The 27,841-nt window shown below is 43.6% G+C and overlaps 1 protein-coding gene across 3 annotated transcripts in view; it reads right to left on the reverse strand.

Annotated features, from left to right (window-relative positions):
* The window catches only part of MAMDC2 (MAM domain containing 2), a 148,473-nt gene that overhangs the window by 65,325 nt on the left and 55,307 nt on the right, over positions 1 to 27,841 (reverse strand). For all 3 annotated transcript variants that reach the window (XR_011497505.1, XM_014845994.3, XM_044756647.2), the window contains exons 3-6: positions 18,765 to 19,036; positions 17,154 to 17,238; positions 13,812 to 13,949; positions 2,279 to 2,535 (exon numbers count right to left, since the gene is read on the reverse strand). Coding sequence is in view for 2 of the 3 variants with exons in the window: in XM_014845994.3 (XP_014701480.1) it covers positions 2,279 to 2,535; positions 13,812 to 13,949; positions 17,154 to 17,238; positions 18,765 to 19,036 (752 nt within the window). In the remaining variant the exon portion in view is untranslated. The remainder of the gene's footprint in view (positions 1 to 2,278; positions 2,536 to 13,811; positions 13,950 to 17,153; positions 17,239 to 18,764; positions 19,037 to 27,841) is intronic.

Raw genomic sequence — 27,841 nt, forward strand, 5'->3', positions numbered from 1 at the left:
CAGGTCTCAGCTTCTCCATTTTTGAAAAAAAAGAGTTTGGTTCCTAAGGTGCCTTTCAGCTTAACAATGATGGTCTTACAGAGACCCGGTGCCTGGACTCTGCAAAATCCAAGGGGGACCCTCGAAGTTTGTCTCTGGTGAACTAGGAAGGGCTGAGAACAAAGGGAACAGATGTGGACAAATGAGAAGGAGCAAATTAAGTTTACAAACAACACAGATTCATGACATTTCGTTCTCAAGGTGCCAGCTGATAAAGAAAGTGAATGACAGCACTTAATCTTACTGAGTAGGCTGAATGAGAATGATATTTCCATCAGAATATGCTAATCTGCCAGTATGCTAATCACAGCCCATGTGCTGCTCTCTTTTTCAGAAAGAGGGTCTCGAATGCTTGTTTTCCTTTTTAAAATTCATTTGAGAATATGGTGACACTAAATTTGCTGATTTCTGCAGGATACGTTTCTTTTCCTGGCAATTACCAGGAGAAAATATAGCATAATGAGTTCAGACTGAGCAAAATCGCACACATGTGAATCAAGAGGATAGATATTGAAGTTTAGTAGTGACCAGAATTTTTCAAGCATTGGTTTAAAAAAAAATCAGCGAAGTCTCACGCATCCCAATGTCGCCCCAGGAGTTTATTGTAGGATGGAAGGAGTGTGCAAAGAAAACGCCGTCAGTGTGTGTGTGACTCATGGGCCTTCAACAGGAGGAAACATGTCTGAAGCAGCATGTGCATTTCTTTTCCTCCTTGTAACCCAAACTCACAGGAAATTTTCCACTGAGCTGCAAGAGCACGTCGAGGCTCGGTCAGACTTTGGGAGAGGAAATAGCACACATCCTGCAAAAAGCATTGTCCTCTCTCCGGGGCTGAAGGGGGGCGGCGGAGGGGGATGAGAAGCAGGTGAGGGGAGTGGCAGGCACGCCATCAGCAGGCAGAACACGGCAAAAAACCAAGAGGCGACCCCAAGGTTCTCCGGAGCTCCACATCAGGCGAGCAGATGGCCCCACCGAACAGCATCCAGAGGATAATCTGCTCCTTCTGTACTTTAAAGGCAGCTAGGGAAAATATTGCAAAAAAGTGCAGAGTGAAAAGTAGGGGCTATCAACAACTTGTGGTAACTAAGACTCTACTTAAAGCTCCAAATCTGCCACCACCATGATGTGCTCCCTGATTCCAGAGGTCCTCCGGGGTACCCAGACAGAGCTGGGCCTCCTCCTCCAGCCTTAGGGCAGCCGTGTGACCTAGAAAACAATGTCAAACTTCTTGGACTCTCCCCTTTCCCCTTTCTCATCTGGAATACGGGGATAGTTGAATCTACTTTGTTGGATTTTTGTTTGTTGTGGATTACATACCTAGATACAGGTATGTGTTAATATACGTGCTTAGAAAAACGGTCTGCAACATAAACACCCAAGTGTTAGCAGTTCTCATCTTGCAGGGTCGGCCCAGGGCGTTTTAGTTTGTTTTGCTTCTCTGAACTTTCTAATCCTTCTGCAAAGGACGTTTCTCACTCACGTAACTATAAAAAGTCCTAAGACGAAGGCACCAAGGCTTGTTTCAAATTAGGGCCACAATCGTTAAGTTTATTTCTGATTTTATGACATTATTTATACTGTAAAGGAGAAAAGAAGAAAATAAGCTGTGTTTTTTTAATCTCTTAAGACTATTCCTTCAAGTAAGGGAAACCTTCGTAACCGTGCTCAGGAATGGAAGTTCAAGAGAGAGTCTCTCTTTACCCCTTAAAAGGGCACACATGTATGGTGACGGATGGAAACTAGTTTTGGTGAACACGATGCAGTCTATACAGAAGTTGAAATATAATGAAGTACACCTGAAATTTATATACTGTTATGAACCAATGTGACTTCAATAAAATAAATACAATTAAAAATAAGAAATTTTTTTTTTTTAAAAAAAGAGGGAGTTTCACTTAGAAGGCACTGATCTCCTCTTTTGAACTCATCACGACCACAGTGCAAGGTTCAAGGGGACGGTGTGTCCAAGAAATCTAGCTGGTGGACTGGCTTTTCCATATGTGTCCTTAGAAAAAATATTCTTTTTCGAAAATGAAGGTGACAAAGGAGGAAGGCAGAAAGAAATACAGAGGAAGGGAGAGAAGTGGAGGGGGCCAAGGAAGGGAGAGGAAAGAGAAGGATCGAGACACAGCAGAAAAGAAAGAACGACTGTGAGACTGTCGAGTCTCCTGACCTCCAGGCCTGTGTGTGGCTGGCAGCCCTGCAGAGCAGCCAGGTGGGGCACACCTGGCACACCTACCTCCATGGGGTACGGAGCACTGAACTCCACCTCGGCGAGGTTCCAGACAGCATTCCCTGGGCTGCCTGTTTTCCAGATCTCCTCATAAAGGCCGGCCCCGTCCCGAGTATACACGGAGAAGATATTGTCATTCCCCTGCTGGAGCTGGTAATAAAACGCCAGGCAGCCGGACATGGGGGCCGTGGTCATCGGGGAGATGAGCTGGGCCACCTCCTGGAAGTGCTTGACATAAACTGAGTCCACATACATGTAGTGTCCTGAAGATTACACAGAGAAAACACAGCATAAGACAGACTAGGGGGCTTTCAGATGAAATGGTACGATTCTGGGATTTACTTCAAAATAATCCAGTGGGAGTGGTGGGGAGGAAACGAATGAGTTACGGAGGAAGAAGCATGGCCATGGCTTGTCGCAGCTGGGAGGTAAATACATGGAGTTCATTGTACTCTGCTAAATACAAGAGTAGAACCATTCTTTTTCTTTTCCTTAGTTGTTTTTATTAAAGGCATGCTTTCCTTTTCTTTTTTCTTTCTTTCTTTTTTTTTTTTTTGGTGAGGAAGATTGGCCCTGAGCTACCATCTGTTGCCAATCTTCCTCTATTTCTATTTTTTTTCTTTCCCCAAAGCCCCAGTACATAGTGGTATATCCTAGTTGTACGTCCTTCTAGTTCTTCTATGTGGGATGCCACCTCAGCATGGCTTGATGAGCGGTGCTAGGTCCACGCCCAGGATCTGAACCAGTGAACCCTGGGCCGCCGAAGCAGAACGTGCAAACTTAACCACTGTGTCACTGGCCGGCCCCTTTTCCTTACTTTTGAGTAAAGTAAAACATACTTCATATAGTTAAAGAGGTGTATCTATCATCTGTGAGGTGCTTGAATTTTCCCAAGCTGAACACATCTGTGGAAAGAAACAGACCATTACCCCGAAGCCCTCCTCCCCCGAGCCCTCTTAGGGCTATATGGCTTCTAAGAGCATACCAAGCATACCGTCTATTCTTAAGAGAGCAGGGAGACCCTCCTGTACATCTTTACAATATCCACAAAGTGTCACTACGTATGCTTTGAGCGAAATGAAGATTTTGAATTCAAACTAGATGACCAGTTGTAGCTCTTTAATAGAACATGTCAGTCAACCAACACTGAGACAAGGTTAGGATTTAGAAGGTAAAACTTGTGACGTCACTCTTGGCAAGGCCTTGGTGGGCTCTGGACCCAGAGGCCGACCTCCGTTGAGGCATTTTGCTGAAACAGAGAAACTGTGAGGCAGAATGGGGAGAGCTTGGACTTGGCAGTGAAAGAACTGAGTTTGAATCCTGCCCAACCTCTTACTAGCCCTGTGACCTTGAGCAAGTTACTAAATATCTCTGGGCTTCAATTTTCTGATCTCTAGAATGAGCATCAAATGCTTCTCTCATAGGTTGATATAAGTAGTAAATGAGAAGATGTGTGTGAAGTGTTCGGCATGTGCCCAGCACACTGCAATCGCCTAACATAATTATAATGAAATAAAGTAATGCCATTACTGATTCTAGTACATGCTTTCCCCATTGTCTGTTTTGTATAAAGGATAGCTATTATTATTAGCATTTTTGTCTGAATTTATTTAAGCTGCAATGACAGAGGAGTTATGCAATGTAGCTTTGATAGAACAGCCTTTCTATTTACAAGCTCAGAACAATTACAACTTAATATCTTTGTTTTTGTTACATGGTGCCTGGTTAGTAATAAATCTTATTATCCTTGGCAAAATAGCAGGAAGGATATTAGGAAGAATATATGCACTCACATACCCGACGCTTACTTTCATCTAGCACACCACCCAGGATGTGTTGGGCCCTCAACAAATGGTTATTCAAAGCACAAATATAGTCTCAGAAAGGTCCTCACCTCAGCAGGGCAGAGGGGAAAGATGGAAAAATCAAAGCTTACTTTCTCCTGGCAGCAAATTGTTCAACCCCCTGAATAATCTCCCTTGCTTAAATATAATTTCTCTGGTCATCTCGCCAAGTCATGCAACTGTGAATAAATAGAGATCACAAGCTCAGACGATCAGAGGAGCCAGGCAGATCAAGTATACGATTGAAGTGGAGTGGGTCAGGGAGAAAATAGAGTGATGAATTAGTTGCCTGTATTTGAAACCATATTTCACTGGCAACAAGAAAGAGAAATCAAGCTTTTCTGGAAAAGTCAGAAAATCTGATAGCGCTAGACCCATATTCTCGTGTTGTAACAACCAGCTGGTGGTAAGGAGTGGCGGTCCCTTGCGTAGGCCTGTGTTCTCCATTCCATCCCTGAGAACCCAGCCCTCTCCTCCAAGCTGATGTCCTGACTAAAATTTTCCCACTGAAGCTCAAAATCCAGATTTTTATAGCACATCTATCCATTTTAAATAATACCCCCTGAATTAATTTGTTAGGGTTTCTGTGACAAAGTACCACAAACTGGGGTAGCTTCAACAACAGAAATTTATTGTTTCACAGTTCCGGAGGCCAGAAGTCCAAGATCAAGGTATGGAAGGACTGGCTCCTTGTCAGGGCTGTGAGGGAGAGTATGTTCTATGCCACTGTCCTAGCTTCTGGTGGTTTGCTGGCACTCTGCTTTCCTTGGCTAGCAGATGTCTGTCTTCATGTTCACGCGGCATTCTCCCTGTGTGCACGTCTCTCTGTGTCCAAATTTCCCCTTTTTTATAAAGACACCAGTCACGCTGGATTAGAAGTCCACCCTACTTCAGTGTGACCTCATCTTAACTAATTACATCGGCAACAACCCTATTTCCAAATAAGCTCACATTCTGAGGTTCTGAGGGTTAGGACTTCAACATATGAATTTTGAGGAAACACAATTCAACCCATTACATCACCCACCACAATCTTCTAAACTTTGCCTGTGCCAAATAAACACATCTGCAGGCTGGAAGTGGCTAATGGGCCCCCAGTTTGCTGCCTCTGGGGACGGATTTTAAAGGAAGAATCAGAATGTCAGACTTAACAGAATCAGAGAACCTCTGACATGCAGGTAAGGCCACAACTCCCCATCCTAAGCTCCAATGCCTTCTACAGCACTGCTGGTGGCCAGCCAGCCTCTACTAGGACACTTCACTTATGGAGAACACATGTGGCCAGGTAGCCCCTGGAACATGCCTTCGCTCACTCGGAACTTGTCTGAGTGTCAAAAGAGGATGTCAATGCCCTTTGTAATATGTCTTACCAATGGAACAGAACCCCTTTCCAAGATATGCCGTTGGGAATGTGGGTGGAGAAGAGCTATAGTACTTTGTTTCCTTATCTCTCATTGTGGGGGCCATGGAGGTGGGCTGCTGACATCTCCTTCAAGTGAACTTGCTGCAGGGACCATAGCTGACTGACAGCCTCCAGCTGCCTCATCTTGGGATCCGCAACAGCAGGAGTGCCAAGGCCACATCACACTGAGCTGTTCTCAGCCTGCGACCAAGCACAGCAGGGGTACCAGAGCAGGACCATCCCGCCTGATCTGGGTTCTTCGGCAAGTCCCCCACAGCCTGGCCTCTCTCCTTCTCAAGTTTCAGCCTTCCACCCTGTGCTGAAGGCTCTCCCCACACAGGGCCACGTTAAGACTTTCGTTGGCCCTAGGCACTTTGGCTGCTGTGGGCCCCTTACTCCATAAAAAATATTAAAAATGATATTGTATGACTGCATTGGTATAAAGATGACTATAACCTAAGGTGGATGTATTATATTTCTTATTATTATATCCATTTTTCCCTGATTAAATTTCCTGGTTAAAATAAATAAAATTAAAACATCCTTGTGGATCCCTAAGAACGCTGAGGCTCCTAGGCACTGGGACTACCACACCTAGTGGAGACCTTGAGCCCGGCCCCAGCTACTCCAGCTAACTTGCCCTTTATCCTTCACAGCCATTTCCCCTAGCAAATCTCCTTCCCTCCTAATCCTGCCTTAGTGTCTGCTTCCTGGAAGCCCCAACCTGACACAGCCATAAAGAGAGAGATCATTCTATCCAGGGTGAGAAGCACCTCCAAAGGTTCTAGGAGATTCTCAGTGAATCTGGGGGAGACCACACAAATGCAGTTGAAACTATTCATTGTACTTCCAGAGCGCACAACAACTGTGCTTAGAGTGTGTCTCACCACCCCCCCCCACACGTTCATCTTCCTCACAGTTGACAGATATCTGATAGTCCGCTTCAAAGGCTAGTTACTCACCTGCTGTGTAGACAATATTCTAATCCCTGAATTTGCAGTTAAAGTGCCTCATTAACAACTCATGTACAAGATAATATGCCAAGAGAGCCACAATCACATTTCTGATCCAAAAAAACCTCCAGCAAACAGAATGTGACCTGCTCAAAGTGAGTCAGACAGGCTGCTGGGAACAAGACCAGGACTGCTGACACCAAGTCTCATGTGGAACCACCAGACTAGACCACATTCTGTCGCCTCCTCTTTTCCTCTCCATCACTCTTTCGTTGCTGAGGTTGCGCACTATTTACTGACAATCTGAGTAAGGCTGTTTCTCACTGGGAAACAAAATGTGGCTCATCATAGTTCCTCATCTCTGCTGAAGGGGTTGGGATGAATCAGAAATCACCAGGTGTCTGCTTCAGGACGCCAGGCTGGAGCAATGACAACAAGCCCAGGCTGAGTATGTGTCATCGGGTATAATCTGCTCTGGAGAAGAGAAGCAAATGGTTGGGTGGGTGCAGCACCGTTCTGTGTACCTTTCCAAGGAGAATGAAAAAAGTAGCCTGGAGCTCTTGGCAAACTTTGTCTAGTGCCTGGCATTATGAGAATTTTCCTGCCGAGTTCAGTGAGGCCAACCCTCTTATCTGGTCCAGAGTTCTAGAGCCTCTGGGAGAGGATATTTTTATCAGATCCTTTAAGTCTGAGTAGGATCAAACTAGGTATAGATGGACCCTAGGTGGCTAGGATCATATAATCAACCAAATCACTGGGGATCTTGCAGGCCACCAAGATTTTTAAGTATTAAAACTTCAATGAGAAATGAAAGAGTCTATGAAGGGGGCAATGGGTTCCCCATAAGACGAAAAATTGAGCAGTTTATTGTCACTCCTCTGAAGTCTGTGCTACTTTGCCATACTCAGACTGGGAGCCAGTCTATTTTTCTCTGATACACTAAAAACCTGCAGTTTCTAGAGAAAACACCGATTTCCAATTCTGTTGAACGATCAAGACTCTCAGTGATGCCAGCCCAGCTCAGGCCCTTCTGGGGTGAAGGCTGCAGTGATGGCACATGGACACTTGCTTCTGAAGAGGACTCTCCCGTCCTTGCAGCAGCCCTCTGGATGAGCTCAACTTTTCATGTGGAACCAGTGGCCCCTGGTAGTTAGTCATTTTCCCTTGGATTAGGAAAAGAACTCTGATGGTAGTTCCCGAGTTTTTATTTTCAAACAGTCTGGTTAACCAGCATTCCACAAAGATTGCCCTTGGCTTGGCCGTGATGCCAAAGGCGTCCTCTGACTCAGCTGTGATTCGGCCCCATTGGCCACATTTGTGCTCCGGTTGCAACGTCTGCATCTGTGTCATGGTTGTCTGGACAAGCTGTCTCCTGGGTAAGGGGGGAAACTTGGTCTGAAGAAACGTATGCCAGCTGGAAACACCCACTGGTCTGCTGCCATTGTGAGGAGACAGCACCCAAAGACAAAAAGCTATTGTGCTTGCTCTCCCAGTCTATAAATCCAACAGTTATATTCATGAACTTTTAGTTCTATGGGTTTGGGTGAATTTTACCGTAAAAGAGTCAGACTATAGTCTTTTGTATAAAAAGCTTTCAGAAATGACATAAAGGTACATGAACATGAAGAGGGGCTTCTCCTAGTCTCTGCTAAGACCTCAGTGCCAAGAACGATGGGTGACAAGTATCTCTGTTTTCTAGAGTAGTGCTAAACCATTAATGCAGAATATGCTACATTGTGGCCGACCTGGCACTAAGCCAGCTCCACCAGATTCGGTCCATCTCTCCCCTCTAGCCTGTATCTATGACAAGGCCAGAGAGGGACCAGAGATATTGGAGACAGTTTCTTTGAGGAGAGTTGTTACGGAGCTGACCTACCACGTGTTTCCTTTTAACAACCCAAGAGAAGGGGAGGGGATGCTTCCCCTTTCTTACCTTCATCCAAGGGAGGGGGCTTAAGGCAACCACTGCAGAGAGGTGGAGGAGGGAAACTGCCATCTAACCTCACCCCCAGCCATGCTTACAGAAATTCCTGGGTTCTATGACGGCCCTGGACCTCAAGAGGAGGGTGGTCACAGTTCCTGGGAGAACTTGGTCAGTGATAACTGGATTTTGTTGGGTACAGAGGCTGGTGCCTGACTCTTGAATGCATACATCTAAAGGCAAGATGGCTGTAGGGACCTGTGGGGGCAGAGTGCAGAGAAAGGATTTTGTTGCCAGCAAGCTGTACTTGCAGAGTTTGGTGGAGTAAAAATTTGAGTTCTCCCTGAGTCTACGTGGACAACTCGGAAGGTAGCTGGGCTGCAGCCTTGAAGACCCTTCTCAAGAGGACTGCATGCAGGGTGCTAGCTCCAACGGAAAGGAGATGGCGGGGTGTCCCATTACTTACAGGTGCTAAAGGGGGTTCACAGACGGCCGCCCAGAGAGTGCTTCATCCCTGGCTGGGGATAGTGAGGTGGGTTTCCCCTTGGCTGTGTGAGAAATGGCCAGCAGCTGGCCACCTGCAGTATGAAGGGCATCAACTCCAGCACTGTTCACATGAAACCCTTTGTCCCCTTCCCCTCCCTTTCTGTTCCCATCATGCCTCCCCCAACCCTGGAGGAGCAGAAGCAGCAAAGTGAGCAAAGGAAGAGGAAGGGAAGAGCCAGGGAAAGAAGGATAGAGAACAAAGCACAAACCCTTCTCTTTACTACCACTCTGTGCTCCGGGCTAGGGGAAGATTTGAATGGGATGAGATGTGGAGGTTTTGAGTTGACTGAACTCAATCCTTGAAAAGGAGGCTGTTAGTTAATACCTGAAAGTGACTGGAAAGGGCAGAGAAAGCAGATTCAGCAGAGTTTGCACAAAGGCAACGGTGAGAGAAAAAAGCTGCTTCCCTGCTGAGGGCTCTGCAATGAGCCAAATGGATCAATGCAGAGAGCGAATGAACAGGTGCCATTAAGATGACGCTTGAGCCCAATCTGAGCCGAAATGAGAAGAGAGTGCCATGAGTTATGGAAAGATGATCCATCCATCTCATGGTCTCTGATGGAATAAAATAATTCTGACCTTATTTGAGGCTTGAAAGCCTTGTTCAGCTCCTTCTAGAGTGGCAGCATAAGCAGATTTAATTTAAAAAAATCTCAGCAAAGAAATATATTTCCCTTATTATTTTTCTGGCAATTATCTTCTTTTTGCTAAGGCAGGTAGGAAACAGTAATGATCTGAGCTGTCAGTAGGTTACCTCCTGAAAGATTTTATTTCACTTTGTAAAATATGAACAAAGAAAAAAAATCCATATGTGATGAATCAGAATAGAACATGAAAAAGCAAGATAACACCCCATCCCCGCCAGGATTCCAAAGATGTCCCACCACAATTCTCACTGCGTTATTTTAGCCATTTGCATCATCTGACAAGAATTTGGATACAAATAAAACAAAACAGAAATGGACTCATAGATACAGAAAAGAAACTCATGGTTGCCAGAGGGTAGGGGGTGGGCAAATTAGGTGGTGGGGATTAAGAGGTACAAACTTCCAGTTATAAAATAAATAGGTCATGGGGATGTAATGTACAGCATGGGGAATAGAGTCAATGATATTGTGATAACTGCATGGTGACGTGTAACTAGACTTATCATGGTGATCATTTCATAATGCACATAAATATCGAATCACTATGCTGTACACCTGAAACTAGTATGATATTGTATGTCACTATACTTCAATTAGAAAAATAATTTGGAGACATAGTACACATTTGAAAACTCCGACTCACTGTTTGGGCTAACTGTTAAAAACACACAAATTTGTGTGGAAGGAAAACACATACCCACATCCTACTTTTCAGATATCATTTTCACTGTTCTCTTTTCTACAACACAAGGGCCAGAGCCCTCCTGGGAAGGCTTCCCTCAGCCTCTCTGCAGCTCTGTGGTTTCTGAGCAGGCACATAGCTTCCCCCACCCCTGCTGTTCGCGTCTCCAGTTTTCACCTGAAAGTAAAGTGATGAGCTCCTTCCAGGATATGAATGAACATGAGATGAGTTTATGGGGAGCAAAATCTGCTGCTGCGGCAGACATCTGAACATTTAATCTTTACTTGCCACCCAAATTGACAGAGCTCAGGGAAAATCAATACACCGGATAGAGGTGAATGTAATAAGCAAGGCAACTTCTCCTACTTAGAAGATTGGAGGGTTTTTTTCAAGAGTGATCTCCTGGTCAAATCTTTGAATCACATGGGCAGAGAACTTCTCAAATAAAATATTTTGGAATCTTTAGAACTCATCTTTTTTTAGCCCCATCCTATATAGAAGGAAATCCTACGTGGGAGTCCAGGCGCGAGAAGTGTGAATGAGTGTGCATGTGTGTGTGCACATGTGTCTGTGCATTGGGTGGAGATGAGAGGGCTGTTTGGCTAATGACTGGGCAAACCATCAGTCCAAAAGTTGAAGAGAAGTTGGGGTGAACTAGCTGAGAAGAATTGGATGAACCGAGAGGAATGCAGGCATCCAGGCTCCCCGCCCATCATAAACAGGAACATAACCTGGGATGGAGGGGCTGCTCTGCCACCATCAGACGCACCGGCATTCTCAGATGCTCTCCACCATAGAGACAACCAACCACTCCCATGCCTACCCACCTTTGCAGATGCTGTACTTATCTTCTCCTTTCCCATCTGGCCATATTCCAGTTCTGATATTACTTCCTCTAGGAAGCCTTCCCTGCATCCCAAAACCAAGGTAGTCTCTCACTTTTCAGTGGTTCTGTATAATATATTTATTTCATACCTCTATTAGCCATGCATCACTGTGCATGTTTACATAGCATTTTCATATTTGGATAATTTGAGAAATGCCATAATATACATCAACATAGAACTAGATTAAAGGCATTGAGAAGTCCTGAAATAAAGAAATCTGTTTAGCTTTCTTAACTCAGGTTTTCCCCAGTACATCTGATCACCTATAGCCCTTCTTTCTTCATATAGAGATTATTATACTCAAGAACTGGTATTCAAGGGAACAGCATTTCTGAAAACTTGGTTCCTATGATTTTTTGAGGTCAGTGACTGCTACTGGATCACCAGGGTATGCAAGAATACCTGACTTGGACAAAGTGGTTATTTTATGTTTGTTGAATGAATAAGTGAGTGATCAATGAAGAAGTCTCATTCTGGTGTTTGGGCTCTGCCTAGATTGACTATATAAACCTGCGACTTGCTGGAAGGGAGGTCAAAGGTCTCCTTAGATTTCTTCCCTTCAGTCCCAGTGTCAGCTGCTTCTTTAGGATTCCGTATTGACATCAGGGGACTAAGCAATGGCAGTGGGCAAAGCTATGTGCCTTTGGGAGGTGTTTTAGAATACCCAAGGAAGAAGAGAAAGGATAGGAAAATGGAGAGGGGGCGAAGGGATGGGGAGAGCGAGTGGGAGAAAAGAGAAGCAAGCGCCTGTGGCTGGGGTAACAGCACTCTACTGCCAAGTCTTAGTGCTCCTCAGAGGTGATGGCACCATCACGCCTCTCTCTTGACCCTTCTCGTGAAAAGAGGAGAAAACCCAGGTCCTCTTTTTCTCACCCCTTAGTCCTCCCTTTTTCTTTTTTTTCTAATGCCAAACGCAAGGTGCTTATAATCAGGAGGGACCCTAAACATTTTGGAAATAGATCTCGATGGGTGGTGAATTTGGAGAATTTGATGTACAGCATTAGGTAAAGAGAGAAGAGTAAAATATTAGAACTCAAAGGCATCTTAGAGATCATGAAATTCAAATTCCTCACTTGCAAACAGGCCAATGGAGACCCTGAGAAGTTAAGGGATTGCCCAGAGTAATACAGTGCTCTGATAACTGGGTCTGGAGCACAGCATTCTGACTCCTAACCTGGTCCTCTTTCTCTATCTCTTGTTGACACAAATACGGTCAGAATGGTCTATGGTCACAAATGAGAGTGGGGGAGGACTAGCGTGATACACTCTTCAAAGGACGGAATTCACTCAGGTAACACAGTCAAATGAATGATTTCACAACAGTCCACAGATCTGTTGCCTCTTCCAAGAAATCCATGTTCTCCCCAGCCAGCTGGTCCTCACCATCACTGAGGATAAAAATGATGTACTGAACAAGCGATCATCAGATCATGACGTTGGTTACCCAGAGGATCTGACTTTGGAACTAACTTTTAAGTGATTTTGGAAAAGTTCTCTAATACTTTCCCATACTTAAGCTTATACCTCTGTGATAATGACACCAAGGATTATTACAATTTTAATGCATTCGTCTTTCAAGATTCTCTCTACTCCTTGAACTAGATTCTTAAGACATGGCAGAAAAACAATCTCAAAATTAGCCTACTTCCATAAATTAAGTCACCTTGCTTTTATTTTCTTGAAACCCCAAGAGATTGTTAGTTGCTTTATTCATTTAAACAAAGATCTCAAGAGGTGGTGACATTCTATTATTTTGCTTTAATCCAATTGTCTTTTAAAAATGCTCATGTAGATTCATGGATTAATCTGTCATGATTGGTTATCATTTACTCTATACATAACACTCATTTATAGTGTGGCCCCTACAGTGGCCACAAGTGGAGACAAGCTGTGTGTCTTTAGGGCCAAAATATGGATATACATGTGGAAACCTCAATCTTTGGCCATTTTCAAAATTGCTAAACCTTCTTTCCTTTTAAAAGAAGGAAGTGAAAATGTCTTTTTCTAATCTCAATTCCTTGTGTAGGTGATCCCAGATGTACCTAAAGAAATGGCTTCTGGGGCATTCTTTTGTTCTCTTGTTCTACTTTGTCCTTGTCTCCTTTCCATGGAAGCTTTCCCCTCAAAGCTGACTGCTCACTGATCACCTCTCTTACCCATTTTCCCTGCAGAGAACCAGCCCACATGGCCACTAGGGGGCCCTGTTGCACACCGCATTCAGGATTAATCATTGGGACCGCTCGCTCACCTCATTGCCACTTGGGAAGTTAAGGACTTGTTCCTGCCATTCTATCTATTTTAGAGAAAAGCAACCTAGGATTATTCCAGCCTTGTCTTTAGAAATAAGAAATATTGAACAACAAATAGATAAGAAAGTAAAACATGAAATGGAAACGATAAAATACCAAGACCAGGTCACAGGTAAAGAAAAGCGTTAAACTGGGTGGCCTTCTCCTTAGTTCTAGGCTCAGGTCTGTAGCCTGTCTCTATCTCATGGCTTACTCTTCCCTGCTCTTCCACCAGGCTCCCTGTCCCTACTCACCCTCCCTTCTCCTCCATCTCTGTTGACAGAGCCACAGTTAGGCCAGTGTAGGGGGCGGAAGGAGATGGCAGAAGCAGTTATCTTGGGAAAAGGACTCCATTTGTCCTCAGCTCACCCAATTCACTCTTGAAGGTGTGATCCTGTGGAAGAACGGAGTGGGAATTCCGAACACTTCCTCCTCCAACAAACCAGTTCACGTTGGGGTTCCAGCGGTTCACAAAGCCACAGAGATGATTTTCTTCAAAGTCACATTCTGGCAGAGAAGAAATAAAAACACTTCATGGAGACGTGGTTACACCTGGGTACACCCAGACTCACTGAGGGTCTGCTCTTAGATAGGTTATGTTATATGTTTCTCACTCCCTTTGACCACTGGAACCTTTGTACCAGGACCCCTAGACAATATTGGTCAGGAAGAGAGATCCAGTAATGCATAGAGATCATAAGCCCTCATTGCTTCTTTGGATTTTGGCCCTTCCACTTAACTGGCCATGTGGCTTGCTGCATAACCTCTCTTAGCCTCTATTTCTTCATATGTGAAATGGGGGGAACGCTCCCATCTCATGGGGCTGTTGTAAGTGTGGACAGCTCCTGCATAGTGCCAGGGACATGGTTAGTGCTTGGTATATCAGCCATCTCTGTTTCAAAGTACTATTCAGGGCTATGCTCTTAGCTCCAGAAATTTTATCCACCACCCTTCTGGTAGCCCATTCCTCCATCCCCTTCTCTCCTGATGACGGACAAGATACCCAGAGCTAAGGGGCATGTTCCCTAGATGCTAAAATCCTCTGCTTTTCTTGTAAACAAAAACCCAGTCAGAATAGGCAGGGCATGCGTATCCAGGGCTCTGGGTCTTTCTGCAGCTACTGAGTGGAGAAGAGAGAGAAGATAAAGGGACTCCCTCTTCCCCCTTTTAGTAGCATTGACATGTTTGCACTGATAAATTGTTCCCGGTCAACAGACTCCTTTGGTGGGAACAAGAAACTGACAAGCCAGTGGCTCCATTGACCCCCATAATCATGCAATTAAAAACATGAAGTATGACTGTGCTGGCCATCTCTCATTGGCCCCACCAGATCTACTCCACCTTTTTCTACCTTGCTTTGTCCTCCAGAGGTTGACCTGTATGGACTGTGTCAGGACTCCCCTGGCTTCTAGCTTCCTATTGCATTTGACCAATGGAAGCAGGAGGAGAATGAGGTTGGGGGTGTTCATTCATCCAGCTCCCACCCTGCCAGGTTGCCTTGGGCTGGCTGTATCTCTCTATTGAGGGTGCAGCTCCTGTCAAGAAGGCCCCACCATACAGCTATTGCCTCCAGGTTCTGGTAACCCCTCCTCCCTTGCCCATGAGACCTAAAGATGGTGATGGCTCATGAGTCATCACTGTGACTAGCCTGGATTACCACACCATCTCTTGCTGGTTTCCTTTATCTACCCACATCTTTGTAGTTCCTTTAATGAGCTCTCCTCAAATTACTCAAGTTGAATGTACCCTCTGTCTCCACTTTCCTGCCAGCACCCTGACTGATATAGTTATCAACGTGTTTTTACATTGGCAAGCGTGGAAAATTTTTTAAGATTTTCATTTGCAACTTTTCCCCTGCAGCATCTGCTAAGCAATGCCCAACATTCAGTGCCAAAGGCTGCATGGAGTAAAATAAAAGGCAAAATATTCCTCAATGTACCAGACACTATTCCAAGCACTTTACATGAATTAACTTAATCCTCAAAACAACTCACAGGGGAGGTGCTATTATTAACCTCATGCTACTGATGAGGAACTGAGAGAAGCAGAGAGAATGCAGAGAAAGAAAGAAGAGATGAGAACATCATCATACAGTTTAACAAAGTAAAAGTATTGGCACTCCTTTTGTTTTTTAAACACACCAGAAGCCACCAAGCGATCTGAAGAAAGGAAATTAACATTTTTTGAGTGCCAAGGACTGTAGCAATCACCTTCACATCCGTGATCTCATTAGTCCCCACGGTAATCCTGTGAGGGAAGTATTTTATCCCATTTTACAGGTGGTGAAAGAGAGGCTGCGGGGCTCAGTGAGGTGACTGGGCCAGCAGGTGGCGCTCCACCAGGTGTGTCTGACTCAAGCCTGTGAGTTGTCCAAGATCCATGCAGCCGCCATGTGGGAGCTACAGGGAGGCTGAAGGAGGGAAGCTTGGATCAACTCACTGTATCTTCAGAAAATGGTCACAGTCCCAGGCTGCTTTCTTTCATTTGCATTAAGGACGTCATTGCAAGGTCAAAACGAAGAAGGGAGACTCAGGGAATTAGCAAAGGCTTTTTTGTTGTTGTTAAGAATCGTCTTTGACTCTCCTTTCTCTTCCTTTCCACAGCCATTCAGCCTGCATGTATTGTCAGTGCTGACACATCTCTCAGATAGACTGGCTTTTTCCCATTCCACTGTCAGCTCCAATCTTAGACCCTCATGTGTCCCCTCTGTAAGGTCACAATTGTGTCCTTGGGGTTTTCCAACCTCTTACATATTTTCCATGTTTCCAACTGATTTTCCACGTGGCAGCCAGACCCGTCAGCTGAAAACGCAACTGCAAGCCCCTCCCCCGCTGCCTTGACTTTTAGGGCCTCCCAAACCCATAATTCTTTAATCCAAGCTCCACAGGCCTGGATCCCGACTCCTCCGTAACAGCCTCCCACAGCAGCCCTGATTCTCACTTCAAACAGTCCCCTCAGCCGCTGGCCTTCGCCTGAGCAGGCTCTGTGCTTTCTCCCCCCTGGGGTTTTCCTACCCTGCGCCTGCACTTGACTGAATTCTACTGAAACTCCAGCTCAATTGCGTCTCCTGAATTCAGTCCTCTCCCATTTCCTCTCCTCGTCTCTTCAACTCCAGAGCACGGCTTGCCCTTCTCGGCAGGATTCATCAGAGACCCGTACAGAAAGAGCTTCAGTGGCAGACAGGAGGAAGTGGAGCAACAGCTAGATGTCGACTGTCTTCTTACGCCATCCCAGAAGCTGGCACACGAGAGGCACCCAGCTAACCCTGCTCAAGCAGAATTGAAGTGACAACTGATCACAAAGACAGGGGCAATATGGTGCAAGAGAGCAATGGAGTAAAGAGAGGAAAAGGCGTAAGATGATGCCTGCTTTTTTAGCAAATGCTACAGAAAGCTGAATTCGCAGCGAACTAGAAATTATTTTATTAGAATATGTTGAGGTTAGGGTGACAACTCAGGTTCCAGTTGCTGCATCTACTTTTCTTTCATTAATCCAGTCACACAGGCAAACTCTAAGGAGCCTTGCCATGCTAAAGACGGAGAAACAACATACTATATTCAAGGGAACCTAGCAAAGAATTGGAACTACTATGCAGTATGCAGTGGCATCTATAAAATACTCTGGCTTTAGGGTTGATCCGATTCCCTCTGACAACAATAGATTTTAGAAAAAGATTCCCATTCTGATGTGATGAAAATGAAACCCACTTACCAATACAGTAGCCGGTTGTCATCTTGATTTCAAAGAGGGCAATGCTGGCGGTGTCTCCCTGTCCTAGCACACCTTCTATTAAAATCTGCACAACACATGGGGGAGAAGGGAGTTAGACCTGAAAACACCATGCTTCCTTGGTTCAGTATTTCAGTTACTTGTCAGGAGCTGTTCAGTAATTCAAGGCAAAACAAGATTGTCTCAGCTAACTGCTATTGGATGGACTTTATTTAAAAAATGTGTTAGCGTGTTTGCACAGGAACACGTGCACTCGTGTGTGTGTATACAAACATATACATATACTCTCAGAACCTTGAGGTGAGCAAGAAGTCCAACAAAAGCTTGGAGTCAGCTGTCTTTGATCGTTATCCCAACCACCACCTTCGCCAGTGCTTGTGGTAGCACCAATCGGCTGTAGACGGAGAGGAGAGCTTGTGTCTCTGGGGAAACTCACTCTGAGAATGGTCAGGAACTGAGGGCAAAAGTCTCAGGGGGAAAAAAACCCCTTGGAGGAGGAGGTAGGAAGCAAAATCTGACTAGTGGTGGGAGATCTCCACAGAGATGGAAGAGGCTCACAAATCATCTCGTGGTTTCTATATTGCTGAAAAATTCGGACATTTTAAATAGAGAACAGAGAAAAGCATGTCAATTTATGCAGCTGATTTCAAACACCGTTATGGTTCACGTTTGGTCCTGTTTCTCAAAGTGTTTGCTTTTCCTTATGTGACTTTAGCCCAATATTTTGCAACGATGCTGGTACATTTAGGGTGTGAGATATCACTGGCAGGACATTGTGAAATAGGGAACTCAGACCCTCAATGCTCCTTCCCTCAACCACCCCACTGCCTGATGGGGAGGGACGACCAGCAGACAGGGGTTATAAGAGAGTACCATATTTAAAAACTTTCTGAAGAAGGAAAGGGATGGGATAGGAAATTGAATGGGGATTAGGAACAGAGAAAGTTTTCCTGAAGGCTCCATTGGGTCCTGCATGACATATTCTCAGTAAACATCACACTTCTTGGCCAAGTGAGTCCAAATTCCATCCTCTTTCCCTACGCCAGTCCACATCCAACTTTATCTTACATTCTCCACTTTCCTTTTCCTATACTGCTGATGGAACAACTTCCATCCTTGAACAGGAATTAGAACATGGCCTTTAGGTCCCTTTCCCCTTTCAAAGTATTTTCATTTTTCCTTTTATTATAGTTACTTTTGTTCAAAACTTGAGCAAACTAACCATTAGGAAGATAACATAAACACATACCACACACAACTTAGAAGAATGAAACAAAGTTATAAGAAACGAAAATGCTCCCTCGAGCCCATTAGAAAATAAATTTCCATTCAAGAGGTTGGTTTAAGCCTCATTTAGATTCTTACCAAAGTTCCATTTAAATAGACAGGAAAGAAATCTGGGAAGAAGTTCTTTTTAGGTATAAGCGAAATATTAATTTACATTACTAATATTCTTCTATGACGCATCTCCTATAAAACATCACATCCTAACACAGGAGACAACTAAATTCAATGGCAGAAGTTCTCATAAGATCTCAGAATAGCATAAATTCACATAAGAAGCCCTGCACCTTCCTCCTGAATTCCACCCACCTTGAATCTTTTGGAAGTGTTTTGCAAATCCAGGCTGGCTATGAGCCAGCTGTCTGAAGGTTCCTTAGCTGACCAAAGCAAGCGATCAAAGCTTTCATCTTCAAATCTCACATAGAGGTTCAGCAGGCTGGGATCTGATGGAGACCCTGAAGATGTGGTTATCTGGTAGACCAAACGCAGGCAGCTCCACTCCTCAGCCTGTAAGTCAGAACTTAGCAGCACAGCTTTCTCCCCTTGCTTGGCAAAGGAGGTGTCCACGTAAATGTAATGGCCTGGAAAGAGAAAGAAATACAGGGAAGAGATCAGTCTTCTGTTTGCAACTCAGGAAAATACTGTGGTCCAGTAAATCTGAGGGCAGATATATCCTGCAGATGCATTTTGTTGGCCCATTGAACGTTGCCTGAACACGGGATCTCTGCCTTCTTGTTAAAAATTAGAAGGTCCAGCAACTCTGAGGCCACTGTCACATGACACATGACAACAAAAGAACTGGAGCTGAGTAGTGCTGCCTCTTCAGAGGGTAGTATGAGGGTTCCATTTTGTCATAATCCCCACTACTCCCTATTCCCTCCTGACATTGAGGCCAAGTGTCTGTTGCCTATTACTATGTTATAGCTGGCCCACTTCCCACATTGCATTCATTTTCCAGGTCCCCATATGCACACGAGTTTGAGAACCCAGGCCAAGGGGCTTCAGAATCTGGAGGAGCAGCAAGAGTAGGTGAAACACCCAAGATTGGAGTCAGATACCTTGATGGACTCAACCTTCGCCTTCCACAGCTTCCCTCATACCTAATGATTCAATCTGCATTTAACACACATCATTATAGTTGATTGAATTGCTTTGGTTACCTCAGATCTTGGGGCCTAGGTAGAAAAAGTTCATTGTAAGTTAATTTCCTTATTAGGAACAAGACTCTTCTCCTCTAGACTCTTCCATGACCAAATCTCATAGTTCTGTTAACTAAATGAGAAAGTATATGCAAAACATGTAGGACAGGGATTGGAAAGCAGTGAACACACCAGGACCTGCCATCACTATTTTCTTCTCCTCCATCCCCTCCTCCCCGTTCTCACCCCCTCCTGCCTCCTCTTCTCTTCTGTCTTCTCCTTCCCTTCCCCCTCCTCCTTCACTGCCTCCTCCTCTCCTTTTCCTCTCTTTGCTCCTCTTCCCTCCGCCTGCCCCGCCTCCCCCTATCTTCCCAATATTGACAAACGGTGCTCTGCCAGCTACACCAGGATGTACAACAACATTTCTATGAACAAAATAAAAGAAAAGGATGGGAACCCTAACTTGAGCCTTCCAAATCCAGCTCTGGTCATTGGCTTCCTATAGCAGTGATCTGATCTGCCTGTGGGTCTTGGGGACCCACTGCCTTTCTGGCCTGCACTCTCAAGCTTGCTCAGAGGTTCCCACACTGGTGGCCAGCATTTAATCTGCTGTCTTCCATCATGTTGCCACTCCCCACCCCCTTGTATTTTGGGCTCCCCGACACTAAACTATTACCAGAAAGGCCCTGACATGCCTCTTTGCTTGGCTTGATGTTCTTCAGCCCCTATGCCCACACTTGTTGCACCAAATGCTGATTCCAGTCTGGATCCTTGTCTCTGTGGCAAGTGCCAACAGGCCAGCAGCAGCTCAGCTGATGACCATCCTCACTGTTAGGGCACAGTTAGGGCATTGTCTTCAGGGAGTCTTGCCCGCCTGTGAAGAGTTTCAAGATCAAAACCTATCTCCAGCTGGCAGCCTTTTAACATAGCAACCGCCCACTAGGCGCAAATAGCAACTACTTCTAGATGCCAACCAGGCACCGTCTCGGGAGAAATCTGGCCCTTGCAATAATTGCCACCAACACCATTACCTCCTACGCACGGTGAACACGCACTAAGAACCAGGCACTGTTCTAGGTGCTTCATACACATTCACTAGCAATGGGGCCTGTTGGGTTTTGAAATACTAAGCCAGGGTTCTTGATGTCAACGCTTTTTTGAATAAAAATACTCTTCATTGTGACACGAGGGAATGTATAAGTGCCATCCTCCTTTCCCTACTCTCTGCTACTGCCCCAAAAGAAGGGACACTAAACAGGCTGGTAGTGGGGTGGGGTGGGAATGGGGATTGGGGGAGATCCTGAGAGCACTTCAAATCTTTTCTTGAGAGAGTTGGTACATGAAGACTAGAAGAGGAAAGAAATAAAGAACACCCCCACTGTGTCCTATGGAGGTTCACAACGCAAACCAACTTTGCTGCCATGAGGCCCAATTCTGCTGGGGCACTTCCCCAGCTTCTCCTGTTCTCCCACTCGCTCCTTCCTCTCTCTGTTCTAGAAGGGAACAACTCACACCTGTGGTTCTCAAACTTGAGCCCAGAGTCACCCGGAGGGCTTGGTCAAACACAGATGGCTGAGCCCCCTCTTAAAGTTTTTAATCCAGTAGATCTAGAGTGAGGCTGCATTTCTGAAAGTGCCAGGTGATGCTGATGCTGCTGGTCTGGACCACACTTTGAGAACCAGTGATACACAACAGCTGACAGAGAAAGGACTCACTCCCCAGATACCTCTTGTCTATCAAAGAAAGAGCCAGCTGCTGTAGTGTGTGAAGCAGGGAGGAGACAGTTCCACTTGGAGGCAGAAACTCAAACTTCAGTAAATGCGTCTTACAGCAGGCTCGCAGAGTCCACCTTCTGGTGATTATCTTGATTTTTCAGTGAATGCCAAAAAAAAATCTCTCTTGACATAATCTCTCACTATATCAGATTTTATTAAAAGTATATGCTAATACTCTCATATTAAGAACATTTGAGAACACATACCATAAAATGTATTATTTAAAATACCTTGATATTATTCAGTATGAAAGTTGATGCTATTTATTGAGTGATTTTGACATCTCAGTCCTAAATCTTGGCTATTTCAAAATATTGAGATTTTACATGTAAATTACAGACCTCAAGTTCATTTTTAGGTCATGTTCTGTGAACGTGCCTACTAGCTGCATTATAATCCATCCAAAGATTTATCTACTCAACTGATTTTGCATCCATTCAGCAGAATAATGCATTTTCCTAGATCAAATAACTAGCCAAGTGCTACCCACTCCTACTATCACTGCCAAGTTCAAGACAGATTTTCTTAATTAATCACTACATTTTTTTCCTGCCTAGTCTTGACATAGCCTCAGAATCCTTCTAAACAAAGTGGTTCATGTGGCCACTCCCAATCAATCAGAGCTGGCACTTGAGTTGAAAATATTTATTATCCTTGCTTGTGGCTTCAGTATCAGAGTATATTTTGTGGTCATGTTAGAACTAAATTGAACTAGAAGGAACATGGTATATTTTTAAGAAGTTTTAGAAAATGAAGACAGAATGAGGAAGATATTGATATCAGGAAGAGTGCCTTACCCTGGACTGTCACTAAGAAAATTGCTATTTTAGAACAAATTGATAATGTTTTTGGTGAGTTGTTTCTTCTTTGTTAAAAAGAATCATTTTACCACTGAGTGAGTGAGTTAATGAGGTTTTCTTTGTGAGTTATTTCATTTATCCCAGCCTAATGAGATTGACATCTGGAAGTTAATCTTGGACATAATTTACATGCAATAAAATTCACCCTTTAAATACAAGTCAATGGTTTTTAGTATATTCACAAAGTTGTGCAATCATCACCACTACCTATTTCCAGAATCGTTTCATCACTCCAAAAGGAAATCTCATACCCACTAGCGGTCATTCCTCATTTTTACCTCCTTCAAGCCTCTGGAAACCATGAATGTACCTTCTATCTATATGGATTTATCTATTCTGGAAATTTCATATGAATGGAATCATATAATATGTGGCCTTTTGTGACTGGCTTCTTTCACTTAGCATGATATTTCTAGGTTCATCATGTTGTAGCACGTATCAGAATTTCATTCAAGACTGAGTAATTTTCCATTTTATAGATATACCACATTTCATTTATCCACTCATCAGTTGATGGACATTTGAGTTGTTCCCATTTTTTGGCTATTACGGATAATGCTGCTATGAACATTTACATACAAGTTTTTATGTAGACATAAGTTTCAATTCTCTTAGGTATATGTTTGGAAATGGAATTGTTAGGTCACATGGTAACTCTATGTTTAACTTTTTGAGGAACTGCTGAACTGTTTTCTAAAGTGGCAATGCCACTTTCATGTTCACTAGCAATGTACGAGAGTTCCAATTTCGCCACCTCTTCACCAATACTTGCTACTGTTCCTCTTTTTTTCTTACAGTCAATCTAGTAGATGTGAAGTGGTATCTAACTATGATTTTGATTTGCATTTCTCTAAAGAGTAATGACGTAGAGCATTTTTTCATGTGCTTATTGGCCATTTGTACATCTTCCTTGGAGAAATGTCTATTAAAGTCCTTGGCCCATTTAAAAGATTGGGTTATTTATCTTTTTATTGTTAAATTATGAGATTCTATATATTCTAGATACTAAATCTTATCTGATACATGATTTGAAAATATTTTTTCCCAGTCTGTGGGTGGTCTTTTCACTTTCTTGATGGTATCCTTTGAAGTACAAAAGTTTTTAATTGTGATGAAGTCCAATTTTCTATTTTTTCTTTGGTTGTGTGTGCTTTTGGTGTCATAGCTAAGAAACCATTGTCTAACTTAAGGTCATGAAAGTTGACAGCTATGTTTTCTTTTAAGAGTTTTATAGTTTTAACTCTTACATTTAGGTCTTTGATCTATTTTGAGTTAATTTTTGCCCATTAAATCATCTAGGCATCCTTGTTGAAAATCAATGCAGCATAGATACTAGAGTTTATTTCTGAATCCTCAATTCTATTCCACTGATCTGTATCTATCCTTAAGACAGGACCACACAGTCTTGCTTACTATAGCTTTGTAGTAAAATTTTAAGTTGGGAAGTGTGAGCCCTCCAACTTCATCCCCCTTTCCAAGACTGTTTTGACTATTCTGGTTCTCTTGCATTTCCACATGACTTTAAAGATCAGGATGGGAATAGAGTAAGTTTAAATATCACAAAGCTCACTGTTCTTACTGATATTCAAGAGTTTTTTTTAATAAACGCTCCCAAATGTTGCAAGTCTTTGGTTAATTTCAAATTCTTAAAAAACTGATTTTGACAATTGTTGCCAGTGTTTTCATTGCTTTCATGGACAATGGAGTCCTTACTCCACCATTCCCTATTCTGTCTCTCTCTTTCTCCATCTATTTTAAACAATAAAGAGAGAAAACAGTGCTTCAGAGATGTTAAAGTAAATACAAACAAAAAATAAAAAGGCAGGAAATGGCAGAAATCACAGGTGGATTGGGAGGTTGACTGACACATGAGGCCACGGGTCGGGGGTAGATTCACTAGGCTGGGTGTTAGAGAGATGAGGGCAGGAGGGGAGGGAAGGAGCCTCTTCAAATAGTGCTGCTGAGTCAGCTTGAACTGATTTATGAGACATTTATTGGAAATGATAAAACCTTTAAAAGGAGTCAGAAAAGGGCCATAAACTTCGACACGCATTTTTTAAAAAAGTGTCAGCAATCGAAATCAATAATTAAGTCATCCTGCCAAAAAGGTCAGGCTCCATATTCCCGAGGCTCTGAACATGTCTTCTAGCCACACGCAGGCATCAGAAAACAACAATAGAAAAACATTTCTGTTTCAGTGAGGGCAGACATAAAGAACTGAGTTTTGAGGTCACACTCAATTGCTGGCCACATCTGCACAGCTGGAGCTCAATGTATTAAGGACTTCTCATAGCCAAGGCACAGCATGACGGGTCTATATCCCAGGCCATCACTATGGCAGTGTGGCCAGGGCATGAATCGTGAGGTACCCCTGCAATTCCACTTGCTAACAAATGTACTGTCATTCCGGTGTGACGATCGTGATGAGGTGACCGTATGGTGCAGAGAAGCCCATCCAGGATTTGCAAAGTATAATCTCAGTTTAAAACTTTATCATGTATATGCTAACTGTGTCATCAGTTTTTTTGCCTGCAAAATGGGAATAATAACACAGGGAGTCCTATGACATATATATTCAATATTTGGAAAATCATTCAACATACTCAGAAAAAATAAACCAACTGAAAATAATCCAACCACTGCAATACATACATACACATATGAAATAAATTTTTCATACAAACAGCCACTAAACGAAATCTATTTTACATATTTTAACACAGAAAGGAAAATTGTGTTGTACATAGAAATGATATACTATATAGAGAACCATGTGCACTGTACTCTCCATGCAATTTAAGGACCTTTCAAGAGCAATTTTGATGGTACCCAATTTTCACTTTTTGTGCTGACTTTAAAGCTCAAGTGAGATATGACTTCATATCTACTTTTTGGGGTAGTAGTGAGAACCTGATGACGTATATAGAAATGCTCTGTAAATTGTAATGTTAATTGTTAACTATTTCTGTTCTCATCATTGGGGGAGGAGATGTTTAGCTGCTCAGGGATAGTAGAAATTTGTATCGCCTCCTTCCTTTTTTCCAGTAGAATCAGAGCCGATATTTGTTCAGGTAGCAGACCAGCCACACATTTTCAACGCTGGTAGGAGAACAGCTTTCACTCATTTCGCCTTAGTTGACCCTTTGCTGTTGAAATCTGCACCTTTGTCCTCTTGAGTGGTCCCCTCCTGGCCACCCACTCTCACCACTTCCCCTCCTCCCACCAGGATTAATCATTTCTAAAGTAGAATTTAGCATATTTCCTCCTATATGATTCTGGCTGAAACCTCGTGATCCAGCTCTGATAGCAATGCCTACATCTCTATTTTCTTTAGCTCTCAGCACCTTGCGTATCTAAGACAAGGACACTGCCTTCTTTCTGGCAGCTTCCTTCCCAGGGCTGAAGTCCAGCCCATAAACTGAGGTGGGGACCTTCTCACCAGATTTCCTGAATGCCTCACTGAAAGCCTTCCTGGGTCAGGTCCTGCCAGTGGAAGCAGTACAGTGGAGCGGTTAAAAGAATGTGGTTATCACACCAGCCTGATGTGGGTTCAAATCCCAGTCACACCACTAACAAATCATGTCACTTTGAGCCAGTTGCTTGTACTAACTGAGAGTCACTTTTTTCACTGGTAAAATGGGGGTGCTTAAATAGTGACTTTGCAGAGTTTTAAAGAAGATTAAATAAAATAACGAAAGTCAAGCTCTTAGCACAGTGCCCAGTGCCTAAAGGCACGTGGTAAGCTGTTAATAAAAGTTAGCTCCTACTTTCCAGATATCCACGCAGCACACTCTTCCTGAGGGTGGGACCTCTCTGATACTAACTGCTACTCGTTCTACCTGCTGCCCACTGTCCTACCCTTCTGACACCAACTTCTGCCCGCCGTACAGAAGATCCAGCTGCAGCTGGAGCCATTATCCCTAGTGTCTGCTCCACAGCTGCGGACACACCCTTTTCTAGGTCTCAGCCCCTCCCAGTCTGTCCCATCCCCTTGCCCAACTACATTCTCTGCTATGACAATCATCTCTGGGGTCTACCATTTAATGAAAGCAGCCTGGACAATAATGCACACAAAACATTCAGCAAACGTTTACACAGTTTTTGCAAGAACCAGATTCCTATCGTGGAGAGGGGATGCCTCCATGAAACTGCATCCTCAATTATGTAGAAACCATTAGCTTACATATAGATATATTTTTTTCTTTTGCTGAGGAAGACTCACCCTGAGCTAACATCTGTCACCCATCTTCTTCTACTTTGTATGTGGGTCACCTCCACAGCATGGCTGCTGATGACTGGTGTAGGTCCACACCCAGGAACTGAACCCAGACCACTGAAGCAGAGCATGCTGAACTTAACCACTAGGCCACGGGGCCAGCCCCACCATTGGCTTATATTTTGAAGGAGTCTTGCTTTTTTTGCACATCAAAGATTTTCAAAAAATTAAAAAGTCAAATGTATAGAAATGCAATGGACATAGGGATTATCAAAAACAGTTGATTGTCTTATTAGAAAATAAATGGTATAGCATTCCTCAAATGTAAAAAGCTGTATTAAATATTGGGGCTCATTAATATCTGACTTTTCTCTCAATCGATCAGATTCACAACCCATTTATCAATCTACTGATTACCTATGGTAGAAGAATGTTCTGAAAACATCTAAGAAAAGTCACAAATTTCTATGACTTGCACAAAGTATTCTCACCTTCTGTTTGAAGTTTCCAATTTTACTCTTATCCTCTGCAGTTTATTTAACAAATCATTATATGAATATAATTTTTTTTTCTTAGTGAGGAAGATTGGCCCTGAGCTAACATCTGTTGCTGGTCTTCCTCTTTTTGCTTGAGGAAGATTGTTGCTAAGCTAACACCCATGTAAATCTTCCTTATTTTGTATGTGGGATGCCACCACAACATGGCTTGATGAGTGGTTCTAGGTCTGCACCAAGGATCCGAACCTGCAAACTCTGGGCCACCAAAACAGAGCACACAAACTTAACCACTATACCACTGGGCCAGCCCCTGAATATAATTTTAATCATATGAAAATGAACATAGCTTTCAAGAATTCATCTCAAATCAACTGTTAAGAAACAAAGACTCAAAGGGAACTAATACTCATTGTGCTGTAGGCACTAGATTCTTTTCTTTTCTTTTTTTTTTTTTTTGGTGAGGAAGATTAGCCCTGAGCTAACATCTGTGCAAATCTTCCTCTACTTTGTATGTGGGACACCTCCACAGCATGGCTCATGAGTGGAGTAGGTCCACATCCAGGATCCAAACCTATGAACCTGGGCCACCAAAGCAGAGCACACAGAACTTTAACCACTCGGCCGTGGGGCTGGCCCCAGGCACTAGATTCTTCACATAAGTTCTTCTCTCTTAATCCTGATGAATGATTCTATGAGGTGGGAATGACCACTTTTCAAATGAGGAAAGAGAGATTTACACAGGTTAATTCAGCAGTCCATGGTCACAGCTAATACACCAGGGTCTGGCACCAAGTCCATGCATTTCCCATGCACCATGCTGCCTCCAAATATTTCCTCATCTGTCTCTTTATTAATTTATCTTTTCAAAATTCTATCCACTCTCCTACAGCAGGAGAGCC

The sequence above is a fragment of the Equus asinus genome, chromosome 23 (assembly GCF_041296235.1).
Source record: "Equus asinus isolate D_3611 breed Donkey chromosome 23, EquAss-T2T_v2, whole genome shotgun sequence".
NCBI classification, from domain to species: Eukaryota; Metazoa; Chordata; class Mammalia; order Perissodactyla; family Equidae; genus Equus; species Equus asinus.